Consider the following 26,948-nt stretch of genomic DNA (forward strand, 5'->3'; position numbering starts at 1 on the left):
TATAAAAACGCATGTACATTATGTTATACCTGGGCTCTGTGTCCCCTGTAAGAGAAAAAATTACATTACAGGGTTAGTAGTTACTTATGGGTTACCCGTGTGACCAAGCATCTGCTCATAAAGCTGGCCCCTGTGGAGATTCACATCCTCAAATCAAAAGCTTGGAGTAGTATACATGCTTTACAAGGAGACATACAATGTGAGTAGCAGGGTGCAGTCACCCATGTTGAAGAGCAGAAGCAGGTGGGGCAGAGGTGATAGAAATACTACACCTAGTAAATGCCCCTCCTGGGTGTATAGCAGGGGTTATACCCAAGCTGAACGACAACTATTACCTGCATGCTTGTCTCACCTGAATATCTGCCAACCCTGGGAGTTTTAAATCAGGAATTCAGGTGCAGCAGTTGGAAGGTCCCTGCTCAATGAGTTATCCCTTGCCTTTGGATTCCTTTGATGCAGCTGCCTAGCTGTAGGGCGAGAGACCCTAGCATCCATTTAACTGAAATCTTTCATTACTGCTCTGTAATAATCTAGATACCAATCTAGAGTAAATGTTTGTCACTGACACTGTATCTGACATGCAGAAATGTGAGTTAAAGTAAAGTTTATGCATCTACCATTATTTTTGCAAACCTGTACTGCAAAGAGGACGGGTTTCTAAGCAACACATACCCGGTCCTGTTCACTGGCTGACCAGAGAGCATGTCCATGAGGCCAGTTAAGCTGACAAACCCTAATGACTCTCCACAGCCGGCAGCCATAGAAAAGTCCCCGTGGGTGACAAACCCGAGCAGGGTTCTACAGCAGTGATTGATGATTGGAGGTAGAGGATTAGGCCACAAACCAAGGGTCAACTGATCGTCCTCATCATCCTGGGAGATCTCTTCCTTTTGTTGTGCTGCCTCCTTCTCCAGTTTAGCTTTTGCTTTCTTCTTCTTTTCCTTTTGATGTTTCAATACTTTCTTCTTGATGGGGTCTCCATGTTTAGGCTCCTGAGGGCCAGCAAATGATTTATCAGCAGCAAGTTGAATGAAGTCCTGCTCAGAAGGTATACAGATCATGGCATGGAGCTCTGGGCTACCCTTAGTCAACATAGTCAGCCTGACCCACACTAGAGAGCGTGGGAAATTGTGCAGAACCTGCTGTAGCATATCAGATGTTGCCTGTGGAGTGGGGCTGCTAGTTTGTTTATATCTTGGGCCGTACCGATTACACAGGCCACAAAGTGTAGAAAGCTCCTTCAGAATCCTTTTGTTCCTGGGATTCAATGAAAACAGATATGGACATGAAAAGTGGTTCCTGTAACTGATCTAGGGTTGCCACCTGGCCGGTAAAAATGATGGTTGATCCCAATGTTGTTAATAAGGAAAAATGATAAATATATAGGAAGGCCGGAATTTTTTTCAGAAAAGGTGGCAACCCTAAATTGATCACAAGCCAATACTCAGAACAGCTACTAGAAAAAGGCAAAGTATAAAATTGTAAGAGGTGGTGTATTTGCATTTATAGGGGAATGGGAGCTGCTATATTGTTTGGGACACACAAGTATTGATATACATAATGTGCAAGTAAATAAGCCCACCTACCTCAACACACACACTCTGGCTCCATCTGCTTTTTCCATATCCTGCTCACTTCCCGTGGTGCCTTGGGGAGCAGATCCCATATCTACGTCCTCTAGAGTCTCAGTTTCAATTCTCTGTGGTGCCTCTTCCCCCTTATGTTGTTCTTCCATGCTTATGTCTGTTGTTGCGACTTCCTCCTTTTCAGCTCCATGGACTTCTGTTACGCCTCCAGCCCTCTGCTCCCACTCTGCAGTCAGTTGCTCCCAGGGACACCTGAATGGTGCAAGAACTCCATGCTTGATAAAGTTTGCTCTCTTCGCAGGTGGACGCCTAACAAAACAAGTTGGTATAAAAACAGGTAAGTCTTTAGACTATTAAATATATGCCTGTGTATCTATTGGAAGCACCGAGACTTATGAATGCAACCGTTTTCTTTTCCCTTCACAGGTGAGGCATTTGATTTCTCAATTTGAGTGTGCAAAAAAAAAATCCACCCCCTGTGAGCCCTGCGAGTTCCTGTCAATTAGGGATGCACCGAATCCAGGCATTAGTCTTTTTCAGTAGCCGGATTCGGCCGAATCCGTGTGCCTGGCTGAACAGAATCCTAATTTGCATATGTCAATTAGGGGTGGGTAGGGAAATCACGCGACTTCGGTTCGGTATTTGGCCGAATCTTTCACCATGGATTCGGTGCATCTCTACTGTCAATGCTCCCAGAACATAGATTTGTATTTCCTTCACTCTTCTCGTAGCCAGATAACACTATGTTCTTGAATCTTTCCCCAAACAGTAAAGTTCTGTTGTGTCTGATTATAATTCACTAGAATGAATTTTCTGGACTTATTGCCACTGTTTATGACAGTAGCCCATAGGCCATTCTTGCTCCATCTGCCATTTTTTTTTAATATAAACCACAAAAACATTTTTCAAGTATATTGCCATTACATTTGAATTAACGGCCATGGCCTTAGCTAGTCATTTCCTGGCTACGCTACTAAAATGTCAGCTGCATGGCAAGAGGAATAGGTTTTCTTGTCATCATTTATTATAGCGTTTTAACATAATAAAAATATAATGCAGTGTTGCCCGGCACTGGTAAAACCGTTGTGTTTGTTTCAGAAACACTACTATAGTTCATGCAAGCCAGCTGCTGTATAGCAAAAGGGGCAGCCATTCAAAGGAGAAAAGAGAAAAGGTTACACAGCAGATAAACTCTGTAGAACATAATGGTGTTATCTGTTATCCACTATTTAACCTGTGCCATATAGTCTTTTTTCAGTTTCCACCATTGCTACACAGCAGCTTGTTTATAAGAACTATAGCAGTCATTAATTTTTTGGTGTCACTGTTCCTTTAATAGAACATTTCAGATGGCAGCCCTCAATTCATACAGAATAATAAGTAATGCAGTCACCCTTGGCTGAAGGTACTTGCTCAGTGACAGCTGAAGGGCCACAATAGAGTCCGTTTCGTCTTTAATTGTGCCGTATACTCCTGCATATACATTCGATTAACAGAAACACAGTTAAAATGTGTTCTGTCTATACTTTGATTCAAAAATATCAATGATTTGCTCACTAATTTCTATCACAAAGCACTTCAGAATCATTGTCTTGTTAACTGCACGTGGCGCCCAGGAATACACTTAAAACAAAGGCTATAGCTCTGTATGTTACAGAGGTGGACCAGGAATACAAAGATCGTACCAAACCGGCATTATCGCAACCCTAATCATCAGACTTGAAAAAGTTGCACGGCATTGGTCCCTATATGAGATATGATTTTAGCAGCAAATTTATTGAGGTTGTACCTTTTGTAGGCATTCAGCAGACTATCCTCCATCTCCTTCGCAGACTGAACCCCAGCCAGGCAGTCAGGAAAGTCGCCAGTAGCATCTGGAATTCCCATATACTGAGAGTGCTGAAGCCCTTGCTGCAAACCCCCAACTCGCACACCTCTGTAGATCTGTAAATCCAGCAAGAAGGGAGAAGAGCGATATATTCATTCTAGATATAAAATAAATACTGTTTTCACAGCTCTCTCTATATATGTGGGAGTATGGGAGCCATTAGCAGGCAATGCTTTCTCCAGAAAGCTTTGAAATATGGGAACACAGACAGTACCTTGTCCTTGATGGGAACAGTACTATCATATACCCATGTCGATGAAATTACAATCCTATTGGTTTGTATTTGTTTTTAGTAGCCTTGGGGCAGGGTGCTCCACAATACGCAAAGATGCCTTATCCAGAAAATCAAGGTATTAAGTGTGCCTGTACATACAGGTATATGGGAGCATTTTGAACATCTAACAAAGTCCCTGAACTGTTAGCTCTGCCTTATCTCTCCCATGAAAATCTGTATGAGACATCATTCTAAAACCCAGTATCACTGAAGCCAACTATGAGTAAGAACTACATGGGCATCTTATTCAGTATAACACAGCACATGCTTGGCAGAATGCCTTGTATTAAAAGTTCTACTCACAAAAGGAATCCAGAAAGCCATTCCCCATCCCTTGGGCAGGCAGATGTCCCAGCCGCTTCCCCAGCCAGGCCGATCATTTCCAGTGCGTTTCCCAGGCTGCTGAATCAGCAGGACAGGGATCTTGGATTCATTATTCCCCAACTCCAGCCGGGAGCCCGGGACAAGCAGCTCACTCCTCATGCGGTTTATTTCCTGGAAAATTTGGTGGAATATTTGGCATTGGATATGAAAGTGGACGAAATGTATTTGTAAATACACTCATAGTATACCAGCAGGAGTAAGATATTAATACTGTACTAATTGACAGTTTCAAAACAAATGCCTTTTTCCATAGGTTACAATGTGCCCCTGAATCATAAACTACAGCACTTGCCCACAGCTACTTCTGAGTCATTATGAATAATGTTAATAAATATTTACATATCAGAATTATTATGCCCTGCTCCTGAACATGGAGGTCCGAGAAGGATCCCGTGGCTTCCTTCAATGCTACTTTTGCATTAGCCAGACATATTCTCAGGGTCGGACTGGGCTGGTGGCCCAGACACGCACCCCACCGACGGCGACCCCGCTTATCTCCCTCCCCCAGGGCACTGATCTCCCTCCCCCAGGGCGGGTGGCCCTATTGTGGGGTACAGGGGCCCCTGGGGCGGCAGCCCCGCTGGGCCCTGCACCCACCAGTCTGACCCTACATATTCTCCACTATTTTCAACTAGAACTATAGCAGCGTGGGTATAGGGAGCCATAATGCATGCTAAAGCAACGGTGTTTACCTGTTCTGGAACTTTTTTCTCAGTAACTTTCGAGCATATGTCAGAAGTCCATATAAGGCTTTGAGCACACTCCAGAGGAAAACCATTCAGTCTTATGGATTTCACTTGGTCTCGGTCTGCAGAAGCAAAGGAAAACCAACAGACTAGTGATAATATGCCCCCAAACCACAATAAACTGCAGTGACATCCATGTGATAATGGGGCATTTTAAATTTGGCCAGCAATAACAAAAAACTGAACATATATCTTTCAGGTATGCTTAATCGCACCAATCACTCAAGTCAGTACAACATTCCTCAAGGAGATAGGTGCAAGTTCTATTATGGCCACAATCCACTGAACACATAGTATTGCAAAGAACGGCACCTTATAGTGGATTTAAAAGCCTTTATTGGTTCATGGCTTGATGCTGTACGCTTGGTCAAAGCCATGAAATAATAAAGGCTTTTTAATGCTAAGGTTTTAGCCATAGACTTAAAAAGGGAGTATGGAGCAAACCATCGGTTGGTTATGTGACATAAGCAACTCTCCGCAAAAACAAGTATGCATAGTGCAATGGTTCATAGTGTGGAATTTAGTGTAATGCTGAACTACATAGAATAAATATAAACAAATATAAGAGGTCCTCTGAATTCAACCCATTATCAATATATTTAGGACATTTTGTGCACTACATAGAATAAAACACACACCTTTTCTTATAGCAAGTGGGACTAGGTTTTTTTTTACATAAGCAACTCTTCCAGGCACCACAACAGCAATACTGTTTCATGTTGACCTTGCCAGGATTCGAACCTGGGACATCTGTATGGCAAGACAGAGGCTCCCAATGAGCACAGGGCCAGCAGCAGAAACAGCACGATTCCCACTTATTCCGACACATACTCCAATACATATTATGTTACTCACCTTCATACTTTTCTAAGTTTGGTACAGCTTTAGTCTTCTGCTTTGGCAAATTTAGTCTTGGATCTCCCACTGTGAGTCCCAATATGGTACCAGGGGCTAATTCTGCTGGAGATCCTACAGCTAAATATATGGGGGAGGTGGATTCAGCACATGTATAAGATTTACCCACATAAGATGAACCCAAAATTTATGCCAGCAGCTATAAGTGCTAATGACATACATAAATTGACATATCTAATGTGTGTTTATTAACAAAGACACATGGAGGGAGGTTAAAGGGCAATTGGAGTATACCTATGTTATAACATCTAGTTCTCCAAGCTAAAAGTTCCTTGTATATAAAGACAGAGGCTAAATCAATTTCTACTGCATTTATTTGCAGAGTAACAGCAAAACCAAACAGCATTATGCATAGGGTTGCCACCTTTTCTGGAAAAAAATACCAGCCTTCCTATATATATATATATATATATTTATAATTTTTCCCTATTAATAACATTGGGATCAACCATACCGGCCAGTAGTTATGGAGTAAGCAGAAAACTACATTTTTTATTGCTAATTTCAGCAAGCTGTACTAGAAATCTGAGAGGGTACCTTGCAGGAGCTGAAGCATGGATTCCTGGAGGGTATGAAGTCTAAGATTCTCAGGGTTACTACAGTAATCTGCCCACCAGCTGTGAGGTCCTGCATCACCTTCCATTTCCTAGGAATAAGGCAGCACATTAGACTTGATTAATATACAGGCCCCCTGCATAGACAATTCACCATTGGTGCAAAAGTAGTCATATGAGGGAAACTGAAAGGTGAAGGTTAATTTAACAAGATAGGATAATTTTACAGCCTCTGTAAGTGACAATATGTTCAAAGGCATATTCTCCACGAGCTGAAAAATAAACTCAAGTATGAAGCCTCTTCTTTGCTTTAATGGAAACCATTTGTCACTGCCATATGTGCCTTGGGATTGGCTTCACTGCTGGGTTCTGGTACTTCACTGGCTGAAAAATGTTGTGCACCCTGTGCCATGGGCCTAAAGCTGTAGAGTTAGAACAAGGAGGTGCAATGAGTCAGCATCCCCTCTAATTCAATTCCTCTGCTGTACAAAGACTCTTACAACCTACATGGTACGAAGATGATCAAAGTACCATCATTTCACCTGCCATGTTGTGGAGGTGTTCCCCTTTAAAAACAGCTAGAAACCCAGTCACATACAAAACAAATGAATAATAAGAAATTATAAACTTGCCTTATGAAGAGGAGCAGCACGCAAAGCTTCAGTTAGCACACAGTGAGAGAGAGGGCCAATTAGTCGATAGCGGACAAATTCCATTGTCAAGTCACTAGGGGGAGAGAAGAAAGTGGATGTTATGTAAGGAATAGGATAAACTCAAATACACCTCATGCATTGTGTATTGACTCTGCTGCAATTAATATAAAAGGTCTGATTTGCTGTCGTCCAGTTTCCCTACTTCTGTTATCGCTTGTTTACAACCACCAGGTCCAGCATCTCACGCTCACCTGCACTCTTGATTCTCTGCATTCTGGCTTCCACCCAACAACCTTATTAGAAATTGCATTCACCAATGTAACCAGTGATCGTCTCATTATTCCATACTCATACTGCCTTTCTCTAACTCTACCTCATTCCCTCTTTCTTTTGGAGATACTCAAGCCTCTGCTCATCATTTCAATACCACTTATATGCTGATGATACGCTCTCATTCTGCCCTTTCCCAAGTTATAGGCTGCCTTTCTGCTACCTTCTCTAGGACATCACAGTGCCACCTGCAATGGAATTTCTTTAAAACACCATTCACTCAAAGCCAATAACAACACATTTGAATCGACCACACAAGAGACACTGGGGGTCATTTATCAACACTGGGCAAAATTGCCCTTGTGCTGTAACTCACGGCAACCAATGAGATTGCTGCATTCATTGTCCTACTTGCAGCTGGCTTTAAAAAGCTAATCACCGATTGGTTGCTATAGGTAACAGCCCATGGGCAAATTTGCCCAGTGTTGATAAATAAGCCCCACTGTCTAGGAATTAACTTAAGGTGGATGGACCTTACTGGAAAAGATCTTTTGTTTCAATATACACATGTAGAGCTGATCATATTCAGGTAGAAACAATAGAATTCTACCTGTATCGGATGATTCAGCACTAACAATGGCCGATGTTCAGTTGCCTTCAACGGCAACATTTTCCAGCCAGCCCGATCAACGAGCCGACCAATAAAGTCTTCTGCCGATATTAGTCGGCTTGTTTACCCATCATACACTCACCGAATATCGTATGAAAATTTGTTTCGTGCAATATTATCAATGCATCTATGGCCACCTTTAGACAATGAAGCCTCTCCCTATATCTCAGCTCTGATGTCAAAGTACACCCCTTCATACAACCTACGATCTGATCAACCATCACATCATCCACTCCCAATTGTAAGACTTCTGCCTGTCTCTGGAATTCTCTGCCTCAAGCTTCAGACTCTCCCCTTCCTTCTAAACAATCCCAAAAAACCCACCTGTTTAGGGACATACATACACTGTATCTTGATTGATCAGACACCAAATTATCATAAATCACTGATTTCCTTTATTGTTTTCATAAAAAGTGTTTTGGTTGATGAACTGACAAATCACCAGTAATGCACAGGTCAATAATTCTGCTTGTGCCACTGCCTAACAATTCAGACGAGAAATGTACAATAAGCATGTGCAACAGGTTTCATACATACCGTATATACTCGAGTATAAGCCGTCCCGAGTATAAGCCGAGGTACCTAATTTGACCTCCAAAAACTGGGAAAGCTTATTGACTCGAGTATAAGCCGAGGGTGAGAAATGCAGCAGCTTCTGGTAAGTTTCAATCAAAAAATTGAGGGTTTCTGCTCCCATTGGAGGTGCCGGCGTCTCGTTTTTGGATGCCGGCGACCATTCTTGGACGCCGCCGAATATTCTTGGAGACTATTCTTGGACGCTGGCGACTATTCTTGGATGCCAGCGACTATTCTTAGGCGCGGCGACTATTCTTGGGTGCGGCGACTATTCTTAGGCGCCGGCGACTGTTTTTGCGCTTGACCCGAGTATAAGCCGAGGTAGAGTTTTTCAGCATATTTTGGGGGCTGAAAAACTCGGCTTATACTCGAGTATATACGGTACCTTATTCTGATGGCTGTCTGCTTTGATATCCAGTAATAAGGATCCAGGGAATCCCTAGTCCCATCACCAATGATTTTTTTCACAGGTACTGCCTGCTCCCCATCCTTATCTTGTCGCTTTCTCTTTTTGGTGGTAGTTGTTAGAGCAGTTTGTGGTTTCTCTGGTTGTGGAGTGAGAACAGGATCTGGTTTGCAGACAGCATTGTCAGGCGTTTCCTCACACTGACAAACTTGTCTTAATTCTATAAGTATGTCCTAACAAAGATGGATGGATTTGAAGTTTATTCCACTTTTGTAATAGACATTTCAGGTTTAACAAATTAAAAAAGCTGCACGGTAACAAAAAAAAATTAGCAGTAATTTGGCCTAAGCCCAAATCCAGGTCTGTACTGCAGGAGCTAAAGCTGCTACTGTTTCTTTAACAGGATTTAGGCTATTGATCATTATTATAACTGTCACTTACCTGTTTGAGTGAAGGGTGACACCAAATCCACAACTGCCTTTTATCAGATGGAGAAACAGGGACACAAGCTGGTTTCCAGACAAATGTAACAGGACCAATTGCTTCTCTGGGGTATTTATCAGCTCTATAAAGGACCAATGATCCTTGACGTTTTCCAGAGAGACAGAAGGCAGCAGCAAAAGATGGGCCTGAGAATTGTCATTTCAAAGTCATTACTCAAAGGGAATTACACCATTATTAGTGTATGAACATCTCTCCCTACTATACCCGCAATCCCATTGTCATAATTCCTTCCCCGCTGCTGCTATAGACAGTCTCTTCCTACTACACCTGCTACGCCACAGCCACAGTCCCTTCCAAGAGTCTATTATCCCATTACTACTACTATAGGCACCAGCTCTCCCTACAATACCTGCTATCCCACAGCCAAACTACCTTCCCAGAGACTATTATCCCACTGTTACTATAGGCACCATCTCTCCCTACTATACCTGCTATCCCACAGCAACAGTCCCTTCCCAAAGACTATTATAGAACTGCTACTATAGGCACCAGCTGTTCCTACTATTCCTGCTATCCCACAGTCACACTCCCTTCCCAGAGACTATTATCCCACTACTACTATAGGCACCATATCTCCCTACTATACCTTCTATGGCACAACCACAGTCCTTTCCAAGGGACTATTATTCCACTGCTACTATAGGCACCATCTTTCCCTGCTATACCTGCTATCCCACAGCCACAGTGCCTACCCAGAGACTATTATCCCACTACTACTATAGGCACGATATATCCCTACTGTACCTGCTATCCCACAGTCACAGTCCATTCCCAGAGACTATAATTCCACTGCTAGTATAGGCACCATCTCTCCTTACTATACATGCTATCCCAGAGTCACAGTCCAATCCCAGAGACTATTAACCCACTGCTATTATAGGCACCATCTCTCCCTACTATACCTGCAATCCCACAGTCACACTCCCTTCCTAGAGACTATTATCCCACTGTTACTATAGGCACCATCTATGCCTACTATGCCACAGCCCTTTCCCAGAAACTATTATTCCACTACTACTATAGGCACCATCTCTCCCTACTATCCCACAGTCACAGTCCCTTCCCAGAAACTATTATCCCACTACTACTATAGACACCATATCTCCCTACTATACCTGCTATCCCACAGACACACTCCCTTCCCAGAGACTATTATTCCACTACTACTATAGCCACCGTCTCTCCCTACTATTCCACAGTAACAGTCCATGCCCAGAGACTATTAACCCACTGCTAGTATGGGCAAGATCTCTCCCTACTATACCTGCTATCCCACAGTCACAGTCCATTCCCAGAGACTATTAACCCACTGCTACTATAGACACCATCTCTCCCTACTATCCCACAGTCACAGTCCCTTCCCAGAGACTATTATCCCACTTCTTCTATAGACACCATATCTCCCTACTATACCTGCTATGGCACAGCCACAGTCCTTTCCAAGGGACTATTATTCCACTACTACTATAGGCACCGTCTCTCCCTACTATTCCACAGTCACAGTCCATGCCCAGAGACTATTAACCCACTGCTACTATGGGCAAGATCTCTCCCTACTATACCTGCTATCCCACAGTCACAGTCCATTCCCAGAGACTATTATCCCACTGCTACTATAGGCACCATCTCTCCCTACTATACCTGCTATCCCACAGTCCATTCCCAGAGACTATTATCCCACTGTTACTATAGGCACCATCTCTTCCTATTATACCTGCTATCCCACAGCCACACTCCCTTCCCAGAGACAATTATACCACTGTTATTATAGACACCATATCTCCCAACTGTTCCTGCTATCCCACAGCCACAGTCCCAGTCCCTTCCCAGAGACTATTATCCCACTGCTACTATAGGCACCATCTCTCCCTACTATACCTGCTATCCCACAGCCACACTCCCTTCCCAGAGAATATTATCCCACTGCTACTATAGGCACCATCTCTCCCTACTATACCTGCTATCCCACAGTCACAGTCCATTCCCAGAGACTATTAACCCACTGCTACTATAGGCACCATCTCTCCCTACTATACCTGCTATCCCACAGTCACAGTCCCTTCCCGGAGACTATTATCCCACTTTACCTGTTATGGCACAGCCACAGTCCTTTCCAAGGGACTAATATTCCACTACTATTATAGGCACCTTCTCTCCCTACTATACCACAGTCACAGTCCATGCCCAGAGACTATTATCCCACTGCTACTATAGGCACCATCTCTCCCTACTATACCTGCTATCCCACAGTCACAGTCCCTTCCCGGAGACTATTACCCCACTTCTTCTATAGACACCATATCTCCCTACTATACCTGTTATGGCACAGCCACAGTCCTTTCCAAGGGACTAATATTCCACTACTATTATAGGCACCTTCTCTCCCTACTATACCACAGTCCCAGTCCCTTCCCAGAGACTATTATCCCACTGCTACTATAGGCACCATCTCTCCCTACTATACCTGCTATCCCACAGTCACAGTCCATTCCCAGAGACTATTAACCCACTGCTACTATAGGCACCATCTCTCCCTACTATACCTGCTATCCCACAGTCACAGTCCCTTCCCGGAGACTATTATCCCACTTCTTCTATAGACACCATATCTCCCTACTATACCTGTTATGGCACAGCCACAGTCCTTTCCAAGGGACTAATATTCCACTACTATTATAGGCACCTTCTCTCCCTACTATACCACAGTCCCAGTCCCTTCCCAGAGACTATTATCCCACTGCTACTATAGGCACCATCTCTCCCTACTATACCTGCTATCCCACAGCCACACTCCCTTCCCAGAGAATATTATCCCACTGTTACTATAGGCACCATCTCTCCCTACTATACCTGCAAACCCACAGCCACAGTCCCTTCCCAGTGGCTAGTACCACCACTGCTACTATAGGCACCATTTCATACTAAAAAAATAACTTGAAAGTTGAACCACCACTTTAAAGATAGTTATGCTACTGCATACACTTAAAATAAACGTGATACTTTATCGTGCTTCATGCGTACAACCAAAACTCACAGTATTCCATGAAGTCACTACTGCTTGCTCACCAAATACATCTCAAATAACATATGTTCAGTAATTAAATAAAGGACTTAATTAAGTGTTACCAGTCTCTGTGCTTGTGAGTCTTGACAAAGCATTCAGCAGAACAGCTTCTTCACCCATCAATTCCAGGCAACAGTAATAAGACAAATCCTACAAATAAAACAAAAACCGGTTATAGAAACAAAAAATTATATGTAAACAGTTTGGTTTAGTGATATACAAGTTAAGCTTGTTAATTCACAATGCTGGCAGACAATTTATATAAAAGGGATAGTTCTACTTTTTAAAAGAAAACTATACCCCGCACACAATGCAGGTCTTTATAAAAAGATACTGCATAAAACATCTCATATGAAAAACCCTGCTTCATGTAAATAAACCATTTTCATTACATTATACTTTTTTAGTAAAAAAAAATAATGGCAGCCTCTTGGGATCGTATGGTTCACAGTGCACACAAACATACCAAACAAACTATACTTATTAGGTCACATGAGCGAATTAAAAGACAGAGTTCTGTCTTTTGCTTCCACACGTCTTCCTGTTACAGTTAAAGGGATACTGTCGTGGAAAAAATTTTTTTTTACAAAATGTATCAGTTAATAGTGCTACTACAGCAGAATCCTGCATCGAAATCCGTTTTTCAAAACAAGAAATGGATTTTTTTATATCTAATTTTAAAATTTGCTATGGGGCTAGACATTTTGACATTTCCCAGCTGCCCTCAGGTCATGTGACTTGTGCTCTGATAAACTTCAGTCACACTTTACTGCTGCACTGCAAGTTGGAGTGATGTCATTCCCCCTCCCTCCTACAAGCTGCTGTAATGTAAATAGAGCCTTGTCTGCTGAGCCTGTCAATTGAACAATAGGCAGGAATCAAGATAAGATCTCACTGACACCACTTCAGAAGGACTGAAATAAGATCCTGTGATCACTGTCCCCACTGACGTTTAAAAAAATAAATATATATATATATATACACACACAATTCATTTTGGGCACTGGAAAAAATATTTTATATAGATAGTTTATTATATTTGTTTACACAAAAATGAATGGCAGAAACACAGGAGTACACTCCCAGGACTGATGACAGGGAAAAGAAAAAAAGGATAAAATAAGGAAGACATACTTGAAAACTAGGGAAACTTAGGAGGAAGTCTAGGAAGGGTTAAAATAGCTCAGGAGAAAGGAGGCAGTAAGTAGTTAATGAAAAAAGAAGTATTGCAGGCAGGAAAGGAGCGCAGTGTGTGTGAGGTGGATACAGAGGGAACTCACAGCTCCTTTACCTCATCTAGTAACCAGTAAAACTAACTAGGAAGGCAGCAAGGAGAGAAAGCTCCCCCCTCCAAAGGAATGCAGAGATCAAACTTACAGAACAGCAGGAGCTTTGATAGTGTCTGTGGGAGGAGGGGCTGCTAGTGCAGAACGTAGGAAAGTGAAAGTAATTGGTTCCCTGCAACCATGTGACCTCTCTCCTCCAAACATCACAGGCATGGGCAGAGAGGGGAGGGGGAGTGTACAGCTGGATTCTCATGTCGTGGTGCGACTTGGCTTTTCATTACAGAGTGGCTGCCTCCAAGCACACAGGTAATGCTGTGCCTGCTGTTAGAGCAGCACAGGATGAATGTGTAATGAGCAGAAATGGAAGCCCCCATGAGAAAATACAAACTAAAATAACTTATGCATGGATTTGTGGATTAACATTTTATTTGCCAGACAGTGTTTATGGATGTGTTGTTTTTATAAAAATGCAAAAAAAAAAAAAAGTTTAAAATGACGACAGATTCCCTTTAAGAGTTGTAGTATTTCTGGTCTGGTAATCTCTGAGGCAGCACACAAACCATTGCAAAATGGTGGTTCAAGCCAAAAGATGTAAAATAGCAATATTTACTTAAAGGGGAACTCAGGCTTCCAAACGAAAATTTGATAAAGAGGAATACATAACACAGAAACCCCTAATATACCCATCAGTGTTACCGGTTTCTTCAAAAAGTATTAAACAATGCCATTTTCTATGCTGAAATCCAGCTGTTTAACAGTTCTTCTCTTTCTGCATCATTTAAAATCCTGACAGGGAAGGAGGGACTAAACACTGATGTTACAAATTGTAACAACTACTCCAGAGCTTACAGACAGCATGCAGGAACTACATAAACCCACAATGCATTGCACTGTGATGTTCCGTTCCTTATTGAAATCACGTGTGCAGGGAATTCTGGGGTTCAGAGGATACAGGCTGACGACAGCTGGCTATTGATACAAAGTAACAGTAGTCAGCCAGCTCAGCAAAGTAGTCAGACAGATCAGCAAGAGAGCAGGGGCGAGGATAAGGGAATTCTTCCAAACCATTTGAAATCATGAAAAGTCTGCAAATTTTAATTGATGTATATTGCAAAGTTTCTTGAAATTATGTTAACTTTCCAAAAAGCTTAAGTAATGTTTGTGTGGAGTTCCCCTTTAAATACATATTCCAGTTTGATAAGATTCTTTAATATGCCACTTAATTTGATATAATCTGTTGCTCAAGTATTCATTTTGGGGGTATTGTTTTCCTTTAAGTAGAATAGATATCTTCGCAAACAGAAATTGGCAAGTGACCAATAGAGTTAACTAAAGCTGCTGGGATCTTTGGAAAGGACATAAATGCAAGGACACACCAATGTCAGCTCGTTGTAACCCAAGCCACAGATGCTGGGACACCAGGGTGTTCAATTTAACCAAAGATGGCTGCCTTGATAGTTAGAAAGCATTGGGAGAAAAGCTCTACACAGAATTCCCCCCTTGTCTTACCTGCAGAAGGCAGTGACTGTTCATAGCTCGGTAGCAAGCCCTGTAACTCTTCATTGTAGGCCTATGTCCCAGGCAGTATCCACACTTCTTCACCATGTGAAAGCGCTTTGCATGCCAAACATGCGTTTCCAACCAAATGTTCTTTCTCTGCCTGCGGTTGAACTCTAGCTGAAGATTGCCATGACGCCTCCGAGCTTTACGGCACTTGTTCTTGGACACTGCTTTTTTGAGGTGCGCAGATTTTTCTATCTGAAATTAGAGTTCATTTTCTATCAGTCTGCAAGCCCATAAAAAGTATAATCGAAACCTAATTAAATTCAATTATTGGTCTAGCAAAAAAAAAGGGCTAAAGGCACAGCAAACGGTTTACCATTCATTTTTGCAGCTGGCAGTAAAACTCAAAAACAAAGACAATAACTTCCTTTACATAGTTACATAGTTAAACCAGATTGAAAAAAAGACAAATACCATCAAGTTCAACCCCTCCAAATGAAAACCCAGCATCCATACACACACCCCTCTATACTTTAACATAAATTCTATATACCCATATCTATACTAACTATAGAGCTTAGTATCACAATAGCCTTTGATATTATGTCTTTCCAAGAAATCAACCAAGCCATTCTTAAAGTCATTAACTGAATCAGTCATCACAACATCACCCGGCAGTGCATTCCACAACCTCACTGTGAAGAACCCCCTACGTTGCTTCAAATGAAAGTTCTTTTCTTCTAGTCTGAGGGGGTGGCCTCTGGTACAGTGATCCACTTTATGGGTAAAAAGGTCCCCTGCTATTTGTCTATAATGTCCTCTAATGTACTTGTAAAGTGTAATCATGTCCCCTCGCAAGCGCCTTTTTTCCAGAGAAAACAACCCCAACCTTGACAGTCTACCCTCATAATTTAAGTCTTCCCTCCCTCTAACCAGTTTAGTTGCACTTAGTCTCTGCACTCTCTCCAGCTCATTTATATCCCTCTTAAGGACTGGAGTCCAAAACTGCACTGCATACTCCAGATGAGGCCTTACCAGGGACCTATAAAGAGGCATAATTATGTTTTCATCCCTTGAGTTAATGCCCTTTTTTATGCAAGACAGAACTTTATTTGCTTTAGTAGCCACAGAATGACACTGCCGAGAATTAGACAACTTGTTATCTACAAAAAACCCAAGATCCTTCTCCTTTACGGAAACTCCCAACACACTGCCATTTAGTGTATAACTTGCATTTATATTATTTTTGCCAAAGTGCATAACCTTGCATTTATCAACATTGAACCTCATTTTCCAGTTTGCTGCCCAGTTTCCAAACTCAGACAAATCACTCTGCAAAGTGGCAGCATCCTGCATGGAACCTATAGTTCTGCACAATTTAGTATTATCTGCAAAAATAGAAACTGTACTTTCTAAGTCCTCCTCCAGGTCATTAATAAACAAGTTGAAAAGCAGGGGACCTAGTATAGAGCCCTGCGGTTCTCCACTAACAACACTGGTCCAAATAGAAAATGTTCCATTTACCACCACTCTTTGTAGTCTTTTAGCCAGTTCTCTATCCAGGTACAAATACTATGTTCCAGGCCAACATTCCTTAATTTAACCAGTAACCTTTTATGTGGCACTTTATATGGAAGGTACCTTGTATTGCATATATGAAAGAGACTTCAATGGATTAAATCAAATTCAAATACTGTAGAATTCATTACACACATTCGTATATTTAGGGCAGCATGCAAGGTACAAGTTTTACATATTCACCTCCTTCTTTGCAATCTCCCTGAGCCTTCTGGGTAAGCGCTTTATATCATGACCCATAGCTCGTCTGCGCATATGTCTGGGTAGCGACTGAAAAACCAAGGTGTTGGAAGACTTCTGGGAAACAGCCTTAACCATTGCGTTGATCTCTGCAGCCCTCGCCTGAGCAAACATGGTTGCTGTAATTACAAAGCCAGATTAGAACGGTCGAGATTTCACAGACATTTCCCTAAAGGGGATTTTAAAAATTACTTGAAAAAGGTCAATGATAATTTATCACAATTTACAAATGGTCTTTACAGTTTTTCATGTGTTCTGTATCTTGGAAATTCTACTGTAAGCTGGTTGCTGGGTCCCTAGCAACTAGGCCATAGAAAAAAAATAGAAATGGTCTAGAAATGTCAAAATGGACTGCCAATATTGCAGCAAGGAAGGTACCAGTGAACCAAAGCCGTAAATTGTTGTTTATATAGATTATATTATTTAAGTCATCATGAAACCTACAGAAAATTGCCTATTGCTAGGCATCAAATTTAAAAGATAAATAAAACACACACACATTGGAAAAAGGTTAACAGTTACACATACAAGAAAACAAATACCAATTTTATACAATGGTTCATTATAAATTGAACTTCCCCTTTTCAACACAAATATCTTAACGTGAGCCATTTAAAGAAGAAGGAGTCATTTTACCTTGGGGGTGCCAAAAGTTAGGCACTCCCGATTGGTTATATTTACTCACATGACATCCCTGGCTGGTGCTCTTAACATAAACCGGACCTACCCGGGGGTTCTGCCGGCGAGCACAACAGCGCGATCATCTTCTTAATTTTTCAAATTTCCCGGGGCAGGCGCATGAGTACCAAAAACTCCGCAGACAGATGGGACTTCTGGATAGATTTATTAGGAAAAGGCTGCTGTATACCGCCTAACACGTTTCGGGATTGTATCCCTTAATCATAGGCTAAATGAGTAGCATGAGTAGTAGACTGAAATAGTCAGCCTTTTCGTTAAAGTTTAAAGTTCAGCTTTTTACTCCACTGCCCATGAACAGGCACGTGAACAAAGAAGAAGCAGGAAGTGGATCACTCAGTGGTGATCGCTGGAAGAACCCCCGGACCAGTGAAGTTTTCTCTTGATAGGAGCACAGGCCAGAGGTTACAGCTAAGCAAATCACTTGGGGTACCTTACTTTTGGCACCACCAAGCACAAAAAGACTAAGTCAGATGCAGGATTGCTGCGGGGGGTAGCACATACCAATGCATGTAAATGTTGGTGACAATAAACCAGAAAGGAAAGATATAACTGTGGCCCAAACACTGGCCCTTCTGATGTTGTTGAAGAATAACTCCCAACTGAAAGGTTAATGGCAGTGAAAAGTCCACTTTTCCCCAGGCCCCACCATAAAATGGCCTTGAATCTATATCTGAAAATATACATAAAATGAAACTATAAAAGTTTTTCCAATAATTTTTAATGTTACCGAAACATTAAATGTGATTGAAAGACCATTTTGTCACACGCAGTACCAGCTCTCACCTGCTAAAACTGCAGCCAATTAATTCTATTGCCAGGAAGAAACAGCTGAAGCCATGCACTGATGATACGCCCCTCCTTTAGAAATAAGAAAATAAAAACATACCTGTTATGTATTTAGGGACAAGAGGCACTTCACTGGGTCCTCCCCTTCCTTGACCACCTCTACCATGGAAATGAGACCCAGGTGATTGATAAGAGTGTCGCGGATGCTGTCCAGAGGGGCCAGGGTGGCTCTCTAACTCAAGAAAAATGAAGGACACGTGATTTCAATTAATGCATTAAGCAGGAACACAAATAAATACTTGTTAAAATAAACTGGACGCTAACAATCACCTATTCTTGACTATAGATATGCATTCCAACATCCTTAGACTTGTATCACTGTGGTGCCCATGCTGGCCTCCTCTCTTTACTCTATGATGGCTTGAATGACAAGAAGCTCTGTGTTGTGAAATGCAACTCGCTCAGGGGAGAGCTTTTGCACACCCCCTTGTCCCCACATTTCTACCTTAAAGGAGAAGGAAAGCTACAGAGGTATTTTATTGCCAATAGATTAGCTGCAATAGTGCAAGCTAGAATGCTATATTTATTCTGTAGAATGTTTTACCATACCTGAGTAAAAAGCTCTAGAAGCTCTCTGTTTGTTGATGGCTAGGAGTTGCAGTATTAATGTGGTGTGACATCACTTCCTGCCTGAGTCTCTCCCTGCTCAGATTACAGTAGAGAAGGGAGGGGAGGGGGAGGAACAAACTGAGCAGGCTCTTGCCCAGGGCAATGAGGTTTAAGCTGAAGAGAGGAAGTCTGATACAGAAGCCCATGTGTACACAATTGAAGTAAAGAAATGTGGTGTTTCTTTTGACAGGGGACTCAGAGCAGCATTACTTTGTGGGTTTACTGGTATATTTAGATGGACCTTTCTGATAAGGCTTACATAGTTTTTACCTTTCCTTCTCCTTTAAAAGGATTCTGTCATGATTTTTATTGTTTACTTTTTATTTCCAAGTTACACTGTTTACATAATAATTCACTCTACCATTTAAAATTGTATTCTTGAACCAACAAATGTAATTTTTTAGCTGTAATATAGGTGTGGAGGCAGCCATATGCATACTGAGCTTTGAGAAAGAGCCAGCACTTCAGGATGGAACTGCCTTGAGACAGCTATTATTTCTCCCCTTCTCATTGTACTTCAATATGCTTGACAAAGGGGCGTGGCCCTGAAACGTTGCACCTGCACTGCATTAAAAAATTGCAAGGGCTTGCCCTGCAGCTAAAAATCCTGTGTGCCAGTGAAAATCTTTTCTCTTCAATATGACCCAAGTCATGCTCCCTAGCTAAACAGATAGCAGCTACACAACACCATTGCTGAAGGATTCATTTGTTTTGCTAAAAGTGCTCTCTACTTGGGTGCTATCCTAGTGTCTACTTGGTACTCTAGGTTAAAAAAGGGGGTTTGAGTGCAGAATTCTGCTGGAGAAGCACATCAACATACGTTTTGAGAAAAAAAATTTTTTTCCCGCAACTGTACAAGAGTTACCAGTTTTCACAGGTCATAGAGGCCCATTTATCAAAGGTGAATTTCGAATTCATGTAAATTTTTTTTACTCTAATAAATTCTAATATACTTGAAAATCGAATGGGAGTTTATTTAAGAAAAAAAATTGAACGTCTAAAACTCGAATATTACCGACTCGAAAACTTGAATTGAGTTTTTTCTCAGAAAGAAACTTGATTGTCAGGAAGGCTATCGACATCTTCAAATGGGTCACTGGACATCTGCCATTGACTTCTACATGAGCTCAGGTTTTAGATGGTGAATAGCTGAATTTGAATTGTTCCCAGGGTCAAGGTGTGATAAATCTCGAATTTGAATTGAGTTTTGAATTATTCCCAATTCAAATTTTTTGACCGAAAATACAATTCAAAAATTTGAATTTACTATTCGACCCTTAATAAATCTGCCTCTGAAGCTGGCCATAGACGCAAAGATCCTATCCAATTTTTGGACCGTGTGTGGAGAGTCCCGACATTTTTCGTCCCACGGAGACCGGTCGTTTGGTCGATGGGACAGGTTAAAAGATTTGTCGGCTGCCAATAATTTCTCTGCATGTATTGCCGATCGTACGATTTTCAGTGGGAGACCAGCTTTTGTCGGACATAACTTTCGTACGATTGCTGTCAGGGGCAGAACATCGGCTGATCTGTTCTTTTGCAACTTTATTTGATCGGAATGGTTAGTGGCAGGTCGGGAGATGGGGAAGTCCGATCGTTCGAGGATTTGAACGATCAAACTTTGCATCTATGGACAGCTTCAGTGTCTCATGTGGTGTCATGTGCACTTACCTCTGTGTGGCTGAAAGCTTCCACGCCCTCCACTGTAACGAGGCCTATCACCCTGTTCGGTGCCTATGTCCAGGCTTACATTAGATGGCTGGTTCCGCATCCTTTTTGCATATTTCTTCTCTTTTGCATTCGACATTTCTAAGAAAACAAACAAAAACAGTTTTAAGAATGGAAATGCGCACACAACTTTATTGAGGGGCAACATGAAAGTTTGGAATATCTGGTTGTATAGACAGGGCATGTCACAATTGCTTTAATGGAACAGAAATGTAATGTATAAAGGCTGGAGTGACTGGATGTCTAATATAATAGCCAGAACTCAATTTCCTTCTTTGCAGCTCTCTGGTTACCAGGCAGTAACCAATCAGTGGCTAGAGGGGGGGCACATGGGTTTTAACTTGCATGCAAGCATGCCAAGGATCAATTGCAAGCTCACTGAACAGTTATGTCCCATGTGGCCCCCCTTTACTTTGCTGACCAACCCCTTGTCTATATCTTTGCTCCCCAGTCTCCCCCTACCAGATTGTGAAGACAAGAGATGAAAACACTGTTGCAGCATATTAGAATAATACTATTATACATTCACATTTAGAAGACAATGCTCTTTATTGTTTCTGAATATAATCTTATGCTGACTGAACATTGCACATAAGTGAAAGGTTGTTATGCTGTACCCTGAATAATTAAAGTAAACAAAAAAAAAAAAAGGATTAAAAATAGTTTTAAGTCCCTTCCCTATTATCACTTATGTCCAAGAGTTTTGCAGCAATTTACATAGGGCCAGGTTTACCAAAACACGAGATTAGAGTTTACAGAAAAAAAAATCGCCCACTTTCTATTTGCACCTAGGGGATTTTTCAGAAGTTTAACACATACTCCAATGGTATCGCTACGGAGCGCCGATCAAAGCAGTCACGGAGTCAGGCGTTTCAATATCAAATTATTGGCTTTATTAAGCGCATTAAAAGTACAGTGGAGGGGGATTACAACTAACGCGTTTCGTGTCAGCAAGCCTGACACTTCATCAGAGTAATTAGTGCATACCTGTGTAGGTGCTTAAATAGTGACACCTATGCATATCATTAATGAATTAAAGGGAAAAAGAAGTGTTCTCACAAAATAATATACAAATATTCAAAATTATACATATAAAATAAAACACATGACTATCTGTATCAAAATAACAGTCAATTTTTTCAATTTTTCAAAGAAATATCCTAGTGAAAATATGTGTTGTGTACATTGATTACTTAATTCGATAACCTCATATATAAATAAAATATTAAATAAATAATTAATAGTCTAATTAATTTTATAAAAAAGGGGTATCCTTTAGTGAGTAATTCATTAACCATAATAATTTAGTTTAAAAGTGTATAAGTGATAGAATGATGTGCTTTCATTAGTGAGCATAAGGGGGGGGAATGTATTTTCATTCATTTATATGGTTTTGCGTTTCCAATCATGTTTAAAATTGCACATCCATATAACACCAAAAAACCTAATTAGGGTATCACTATATTTATCATAAACTTTTTTTAAAAGAAAGCATTTCCTTTATCTCTATTTATTACTTAAATTTATTACTTAGATTTCCACCCACTTGTTAGAACAATATAATAATATAATAGATAGGGAACTTTTATTTATGGCCAAATATAGTCTATCTTAAAATATTATTTGCTAAAAACCTGTATTGGAAACACTGGCGCTGCTCCGTACAAACAAATAAATTATTCAAAATAATCTGAAACTAGTCAGAAATTATATTGCATTTAATAAGGTAAATTCTATTAATATATCTTTAATTAAACATATAAAATTAAAGTAAATTATATTAACTGATAAAAATCGGAATATATATAATGCAGTCTATCCAATAAAGGTTTTTATCTCACACTCTCTGTTCAGCCCATATGGTGTAACTGTATCCAATAGGGTCATCCATTTGACTTCCTTCTTAGATAACAATGTATCTATATCGCCTTTTCTCTTCCCCAGTTTAACTGCTTCAATTACCAAATCCTCAGTCTCTTTTTCTTCTATTGTCGGTTGTTCTTTATGTTGTTCTTGGCCTTTCCTTTCTTCGATCTTGTAATCTTTCCTCCACTTTCTTGTTCCTCCCCGCGTGCCTCTCTTTCTTCTTTTGCTGTTTTCTTTTTCTTTTTTGTGTTCCGTTCCATCTAATCTAAGGCGATATAGATACATTGTTGTCTAAGAAGGAAGTCAAATGGATGACCCTATTGGATACAGTTACACCATATGGGCTGAACAGAGAGTGTGAGATAAAAACCTTTATTGGATAGACTGCATTATATATATTCTGATTTTTATCAGTTAATATAATTTACTTTAATTTTATATGTTTAATTAAAGATATATTAATAGAATTTACCTTATTAAATGCAATATAATTTCTGACTAGTTTCAGATTATTTTGAATAATTTATTTATGTTTGTACGGAGCAGCGCCAGTGTTTCCAATACAGGTTTTTAGCAAATAATATTTTAAGATAGACAATATTTGGCCATAAATAAAAGTTCCCTATCTACTATATTATTATATTGTTCTAACAAGTGGGTGGAAATCTAAGTAATAAATTTAAGTAATAAATAGAGATAAAGGAAATGCTTTCTTTTAAAAAAAGTTTATGATAAATATAGTGATACCCTAATTAGGTTTTTTGGTGTTATATGGATGTGCAATTTTAAACATGATTGGAAACGCAAAACCATATAAATGAATGAAAATACATTCCCCCCCCCTTATGCTCACTAATGAAAGCACATCATTCTATCACTTATACACTTTTAAACTAAATTATTATGGTTAATGAATTACTCACTAAAGGATACCCCTTTTTTATAAAATTAATTAGACTATTGATTATTTATTTAATATTTTATTTATATATATGAGGTTATCGAATTAAGTAATCAATGTACACAACACATATTTTCACTAGGATATTTCTTTGAAAAATTGAAAAAATTGACTGTTATTTTGATACAGATAGTCATGTGTTTTATTTTATATGTATAATTTTGAATATTTGTATATTATTTTGTGAGAACACTTCTTTTTCCCTTTAATTCATTAATGATATGCATAGGTGTCACTATTTAAGCACCTACACAGGTATGCACTAATTACTCTGATGAAGTGTCAGGCTTGCTGACACGAAACGCGTTAGTTGTAATCCCCCTCCACTGTACTTTTAATGCGCTTAATAAAGCCAATAATTTGATATTGAAACGCCTGACTCCGTGACTGCTTTGATCGGCGCTCCGTAGCGATACCATTGGAGTATGTGTTAAGCCGGCTAGAAGGAGCCAGAAGTATCGCGAGAGCTGCGACTCAGCAGGAGCCGGCGTACCACGGGTGAGCTCCGCCATTAGCCGCATCGTCCTTGTGTTTGTTGATTTTTCAGAAGTGTACTGATAAATAGGTGAAAGTTACAGTTCACCATTTGATAAATACGCTTTTTAAAAATCCCATAGGAATACATAGGAAGTTTTGCTGTGGTCACATTTTGGTAAACATGCCCCTTTGTAAGATGCTTCCAAGCTCTTGGACATAAGAAATAATAGGAACTACTTTAAAAAAAAACAACCTATAAAACAACAGTTTTTAGTCTCTTTCCTATTATTTCCTAAACCAAAACCTAGAAAATTAAGTTACTGTGACCTTTTAAGGTACATAATTCTATGCAAAGCGTACATAATTATCAATTAGCTGTCCAGTGCAGTTTGCAGTGAAGACATAAGTTGTGAGAGTGGAGACTGAGTACTCTGGGTTGACCAATGTCCTGACACACACACTGGAGTGGCCCCGTTTCCAATAAGGGTGATTAACGTTGATACAATCAAGGCAAAGGTCAATCACACACACAGAATTTTTCCAGAATCTGCAGAGACAGACGATCACAAAGTCCAGATGGAAAATAGGGATCCGAAACCAGGATTCGGTATTCGGTCAGGATTCAGCCTTTTTCATCAGGATTCGGTCGAATCCTCGTGGCTGGCAGAACCAAACCTGAATCCTTAAAGGACAAACAAACCCTTAATAAAAAACTTACCCCCCCCAGCCTACTGCCCCTCAGCCTAGCTGCCCCCTGGGCAAATGCCCCTAACTCTTTACTTACCCCTCCATGCAGATTCTGTCCAGCGGAATTCACAGGTGCCATCTTCAGCCACTTCGGTAATCTTCGGAACAAGACCAGCGCTTTGGCAATTTTCCGTGAGATTAGGCGAATGCGCAGTTGTCGCATAACAAAATATTTATCCAACTAATTACTACGCATTCACCGCTTCGCCGGTCTCATTCCGAAGGTTACCAAAGAGAAGATGGCTGCCGTGAACTCCGCTGGACAGAATCTGCACGGAGGTGTAAGTAAAGAGTTAGGGGCTTTTGCCCGGGGGGCAGCTAGGCTGGGGGGAGGAGGATGGGGTCTATGTAGGGTAGGGTTTTTTTATTTTTTATTAAGGGTTTATTTTCCTCTCTTTTTCCTTTTCCGGCCATGAACGGCATGTGCAAATTAGGGTTCGGATTCGATACGTTATTTGGCCGAATCTTTCACAAAGTATTCGGAGTTCTGTCAAATCCAAAATAGTGGATTCGGTGCATCCCTAATGAAAACTGATTGAACTATACACAGAAATGGTTGAGTATTAATTCTGATGCTAATTTTACTGGTTTATGTGCTGCCATGTAGAAATTATCTGTATTTATTATTAATCAGCCTTATATTGTGACATTTATATTCTATGTGTACTGTATATTGTGAGTGGGTCCCTAAGCTCAGTAAGTGGCAGAGCACATGTGCAGTGAATCAGGAGAAAATAAGATGGGGAGCTACTGGGGCATCTATGGAGACACAGGTCTTTACTGCTAAAGGGCTGTGGTTGCCTTGGGCTGGTACAGAATCAAAACATAATGTAAAACATTTCTAGCTACTTCTTTAGATACACATTAGTTCTCCTTTAAAGAGATGCATCACCTATAAATTAAACTGGTTATAGAATGGCCAATTCTAAGCAGCTTTTCAGATTTATTCTTTACAGTTTTAATTGTTTGCCTTATTCTTCTCATTCTTTCCAGTTTTCACTGACCCCATCTAAAACAAATGCTTTGTAAAGCTACAAATTTATTGTTACTGCTACTTTATTTTTTATTTAGTCATCTATCTATTCAGGCCTCTCCTAGACATATTCCAGTCTCTTATTCAAATCAGTGCATGGTTGCTAGGGTAAATTGGACCCTAGCAACCAGATTGCTGAAACCGCTAACTTTTAAGATGCTGAATAAAAAGCTAAATAACTGAAAAACGACAAATAATTTGAAATGTAAACCAACAGCAAATTGTCTCAGAATATCACTCACTGTATCATACTAAAATTTAACTCAAAGGTGAACAACCCCTTTAATGTGAAAAGGTCCCACAGCCACTGTTATAGACTTAATAACAACTCTCTCACTAGGTGCCCAGCTGTGTCTGCCTCCTGCATAGATGTAACGCTTGTTTGTGAGGGTTCAAATAATTAGAAAATAATTAACGCTGTCACAATGGCAGAAAAACGCCATGTAATCATTATCATCTAGTGTGTGGCCCTTTTTTTGGGGAGCCACAAGTGCCACCCTGAAATCACTGCAGTAGATGAAGAAAAGCTCCATGACTACAGCAATCGACACACCGGAATATACAGCTGAAGGTCTACAACTACAAGTTGAAACATCACGTGTTAGCTGCAGTTACATTTAGGAATAGGACATTATTACGATTACCGGTGTAAGTATCCGGGTTTGTACCGGCTTACAACAACACGATAACTAGGGAGAGAGACATGCACACGATACCTGAATGAAGTAGGGCGCCAGTACAGCAAATGTATTCCAAATCTGCGACTGTTCCTGGGCATTACACGCGGGCGGAAACGCACTGCGTGCCAAGCCTCTGTCTAGAGTACGATAGCCTTACTCTGATTGGTAAATCCGATACGTACATTTTGGGGGCGTGTCTATCTTG

General features: G+C 40.6%; 1 protein-coding gene across 3 annotated transcripts; it reads right to left on the minus strand.

The window, feature by feature from the left end:
* Positions 1-26,933, minus strand: pop1.L (POP1 homolog, ribonuclease P/MRP subunit L homeolog). 3 transcript variants are annotated; one of them, XM_018268156.2, is made up of 16 exons: positions 26,780-26,933; positions 20,923-21,060; positions 18,683-18,814; positions 17,041-17,216; positions 15,286-15,534; positions 12,553-12,640; positions 9,364-9,551; positions 8,902-9,155; positions 6,980-7,073; positions 6,331-6,439; positions 5,734-5,853; positions 4,825-4,940; positions 4,052-4,243; positions 3,376-3,530; positions 1,587-1,895; positions 1-1,257 (listed from the first exon to the last, which is right to left on the minus strand). In XM_018268156.2, exons 2-16 carry the CDS (start codon positions 21,056-21,058, stop codon positions 606-608), a joined length of 2,970 nt encoding a protein of 989 aa, XP_018123645.1. In that variant the 5' UTR covers positions 21,059-21,060; positions 26,780-26,933; the 3' UTR covers positions 1-605. The 3 variants fall into 3 exon arrangements, with proteins under 3 accessions (XP_018123645.1, XP_041422491.1, XP_041422492.1); XM_041566557.1 differs by lacking the exon at positions 26,780-26,933 and adding an exon at positions 22,942-23,087; XM_041566558.1 differs by lacking the exon at positions 5,734-5,853.
* Positions 26,934-26,948: the final 15 nt, after the last annotated feature.

This window comes from Xenopus laevis, chromosome 6L (genome assembly GCF_017654675.1).
Source record: "Xenopus laevis strain J_2021 chromosome 6L, Xenopus_laevis_v10.1, whole genome shotgun sequence".
Taxonomy (NCBI): Eukaryota; Metazoa; Chordata; class Amphibia; order Anura; family Pipidae; genus Xenopus; species Xenopus laevis.

What these genes read in the sequence shown, in the direction of transcription:
- pop1.L (XM_018268156.2), bottom strand. Translation starts at nt 21,058, where the DNA reads ATGTCGAATGCAAAAGAGAAGAAATATGCAAAAAGGATGCGGAACCAG. An exon ending in GTCACCCTTCACTCAAACAG is followed by an intron (nt 9,156 to 9,363) that starts GTAAGTGACAGT and finishes CATCTTTGTTAG; the next exon opens with GACATACTTATAGAATTAAG. An exon ending in AAACTTAGAAAAGTATGAAG is followed by an intron (nt 4,941 to 5,733) that starts GTGAGTAACATA and finishes TTGCTTCTGCAG; the next exon opens with ACCGAGACCAAGTGAAATCC.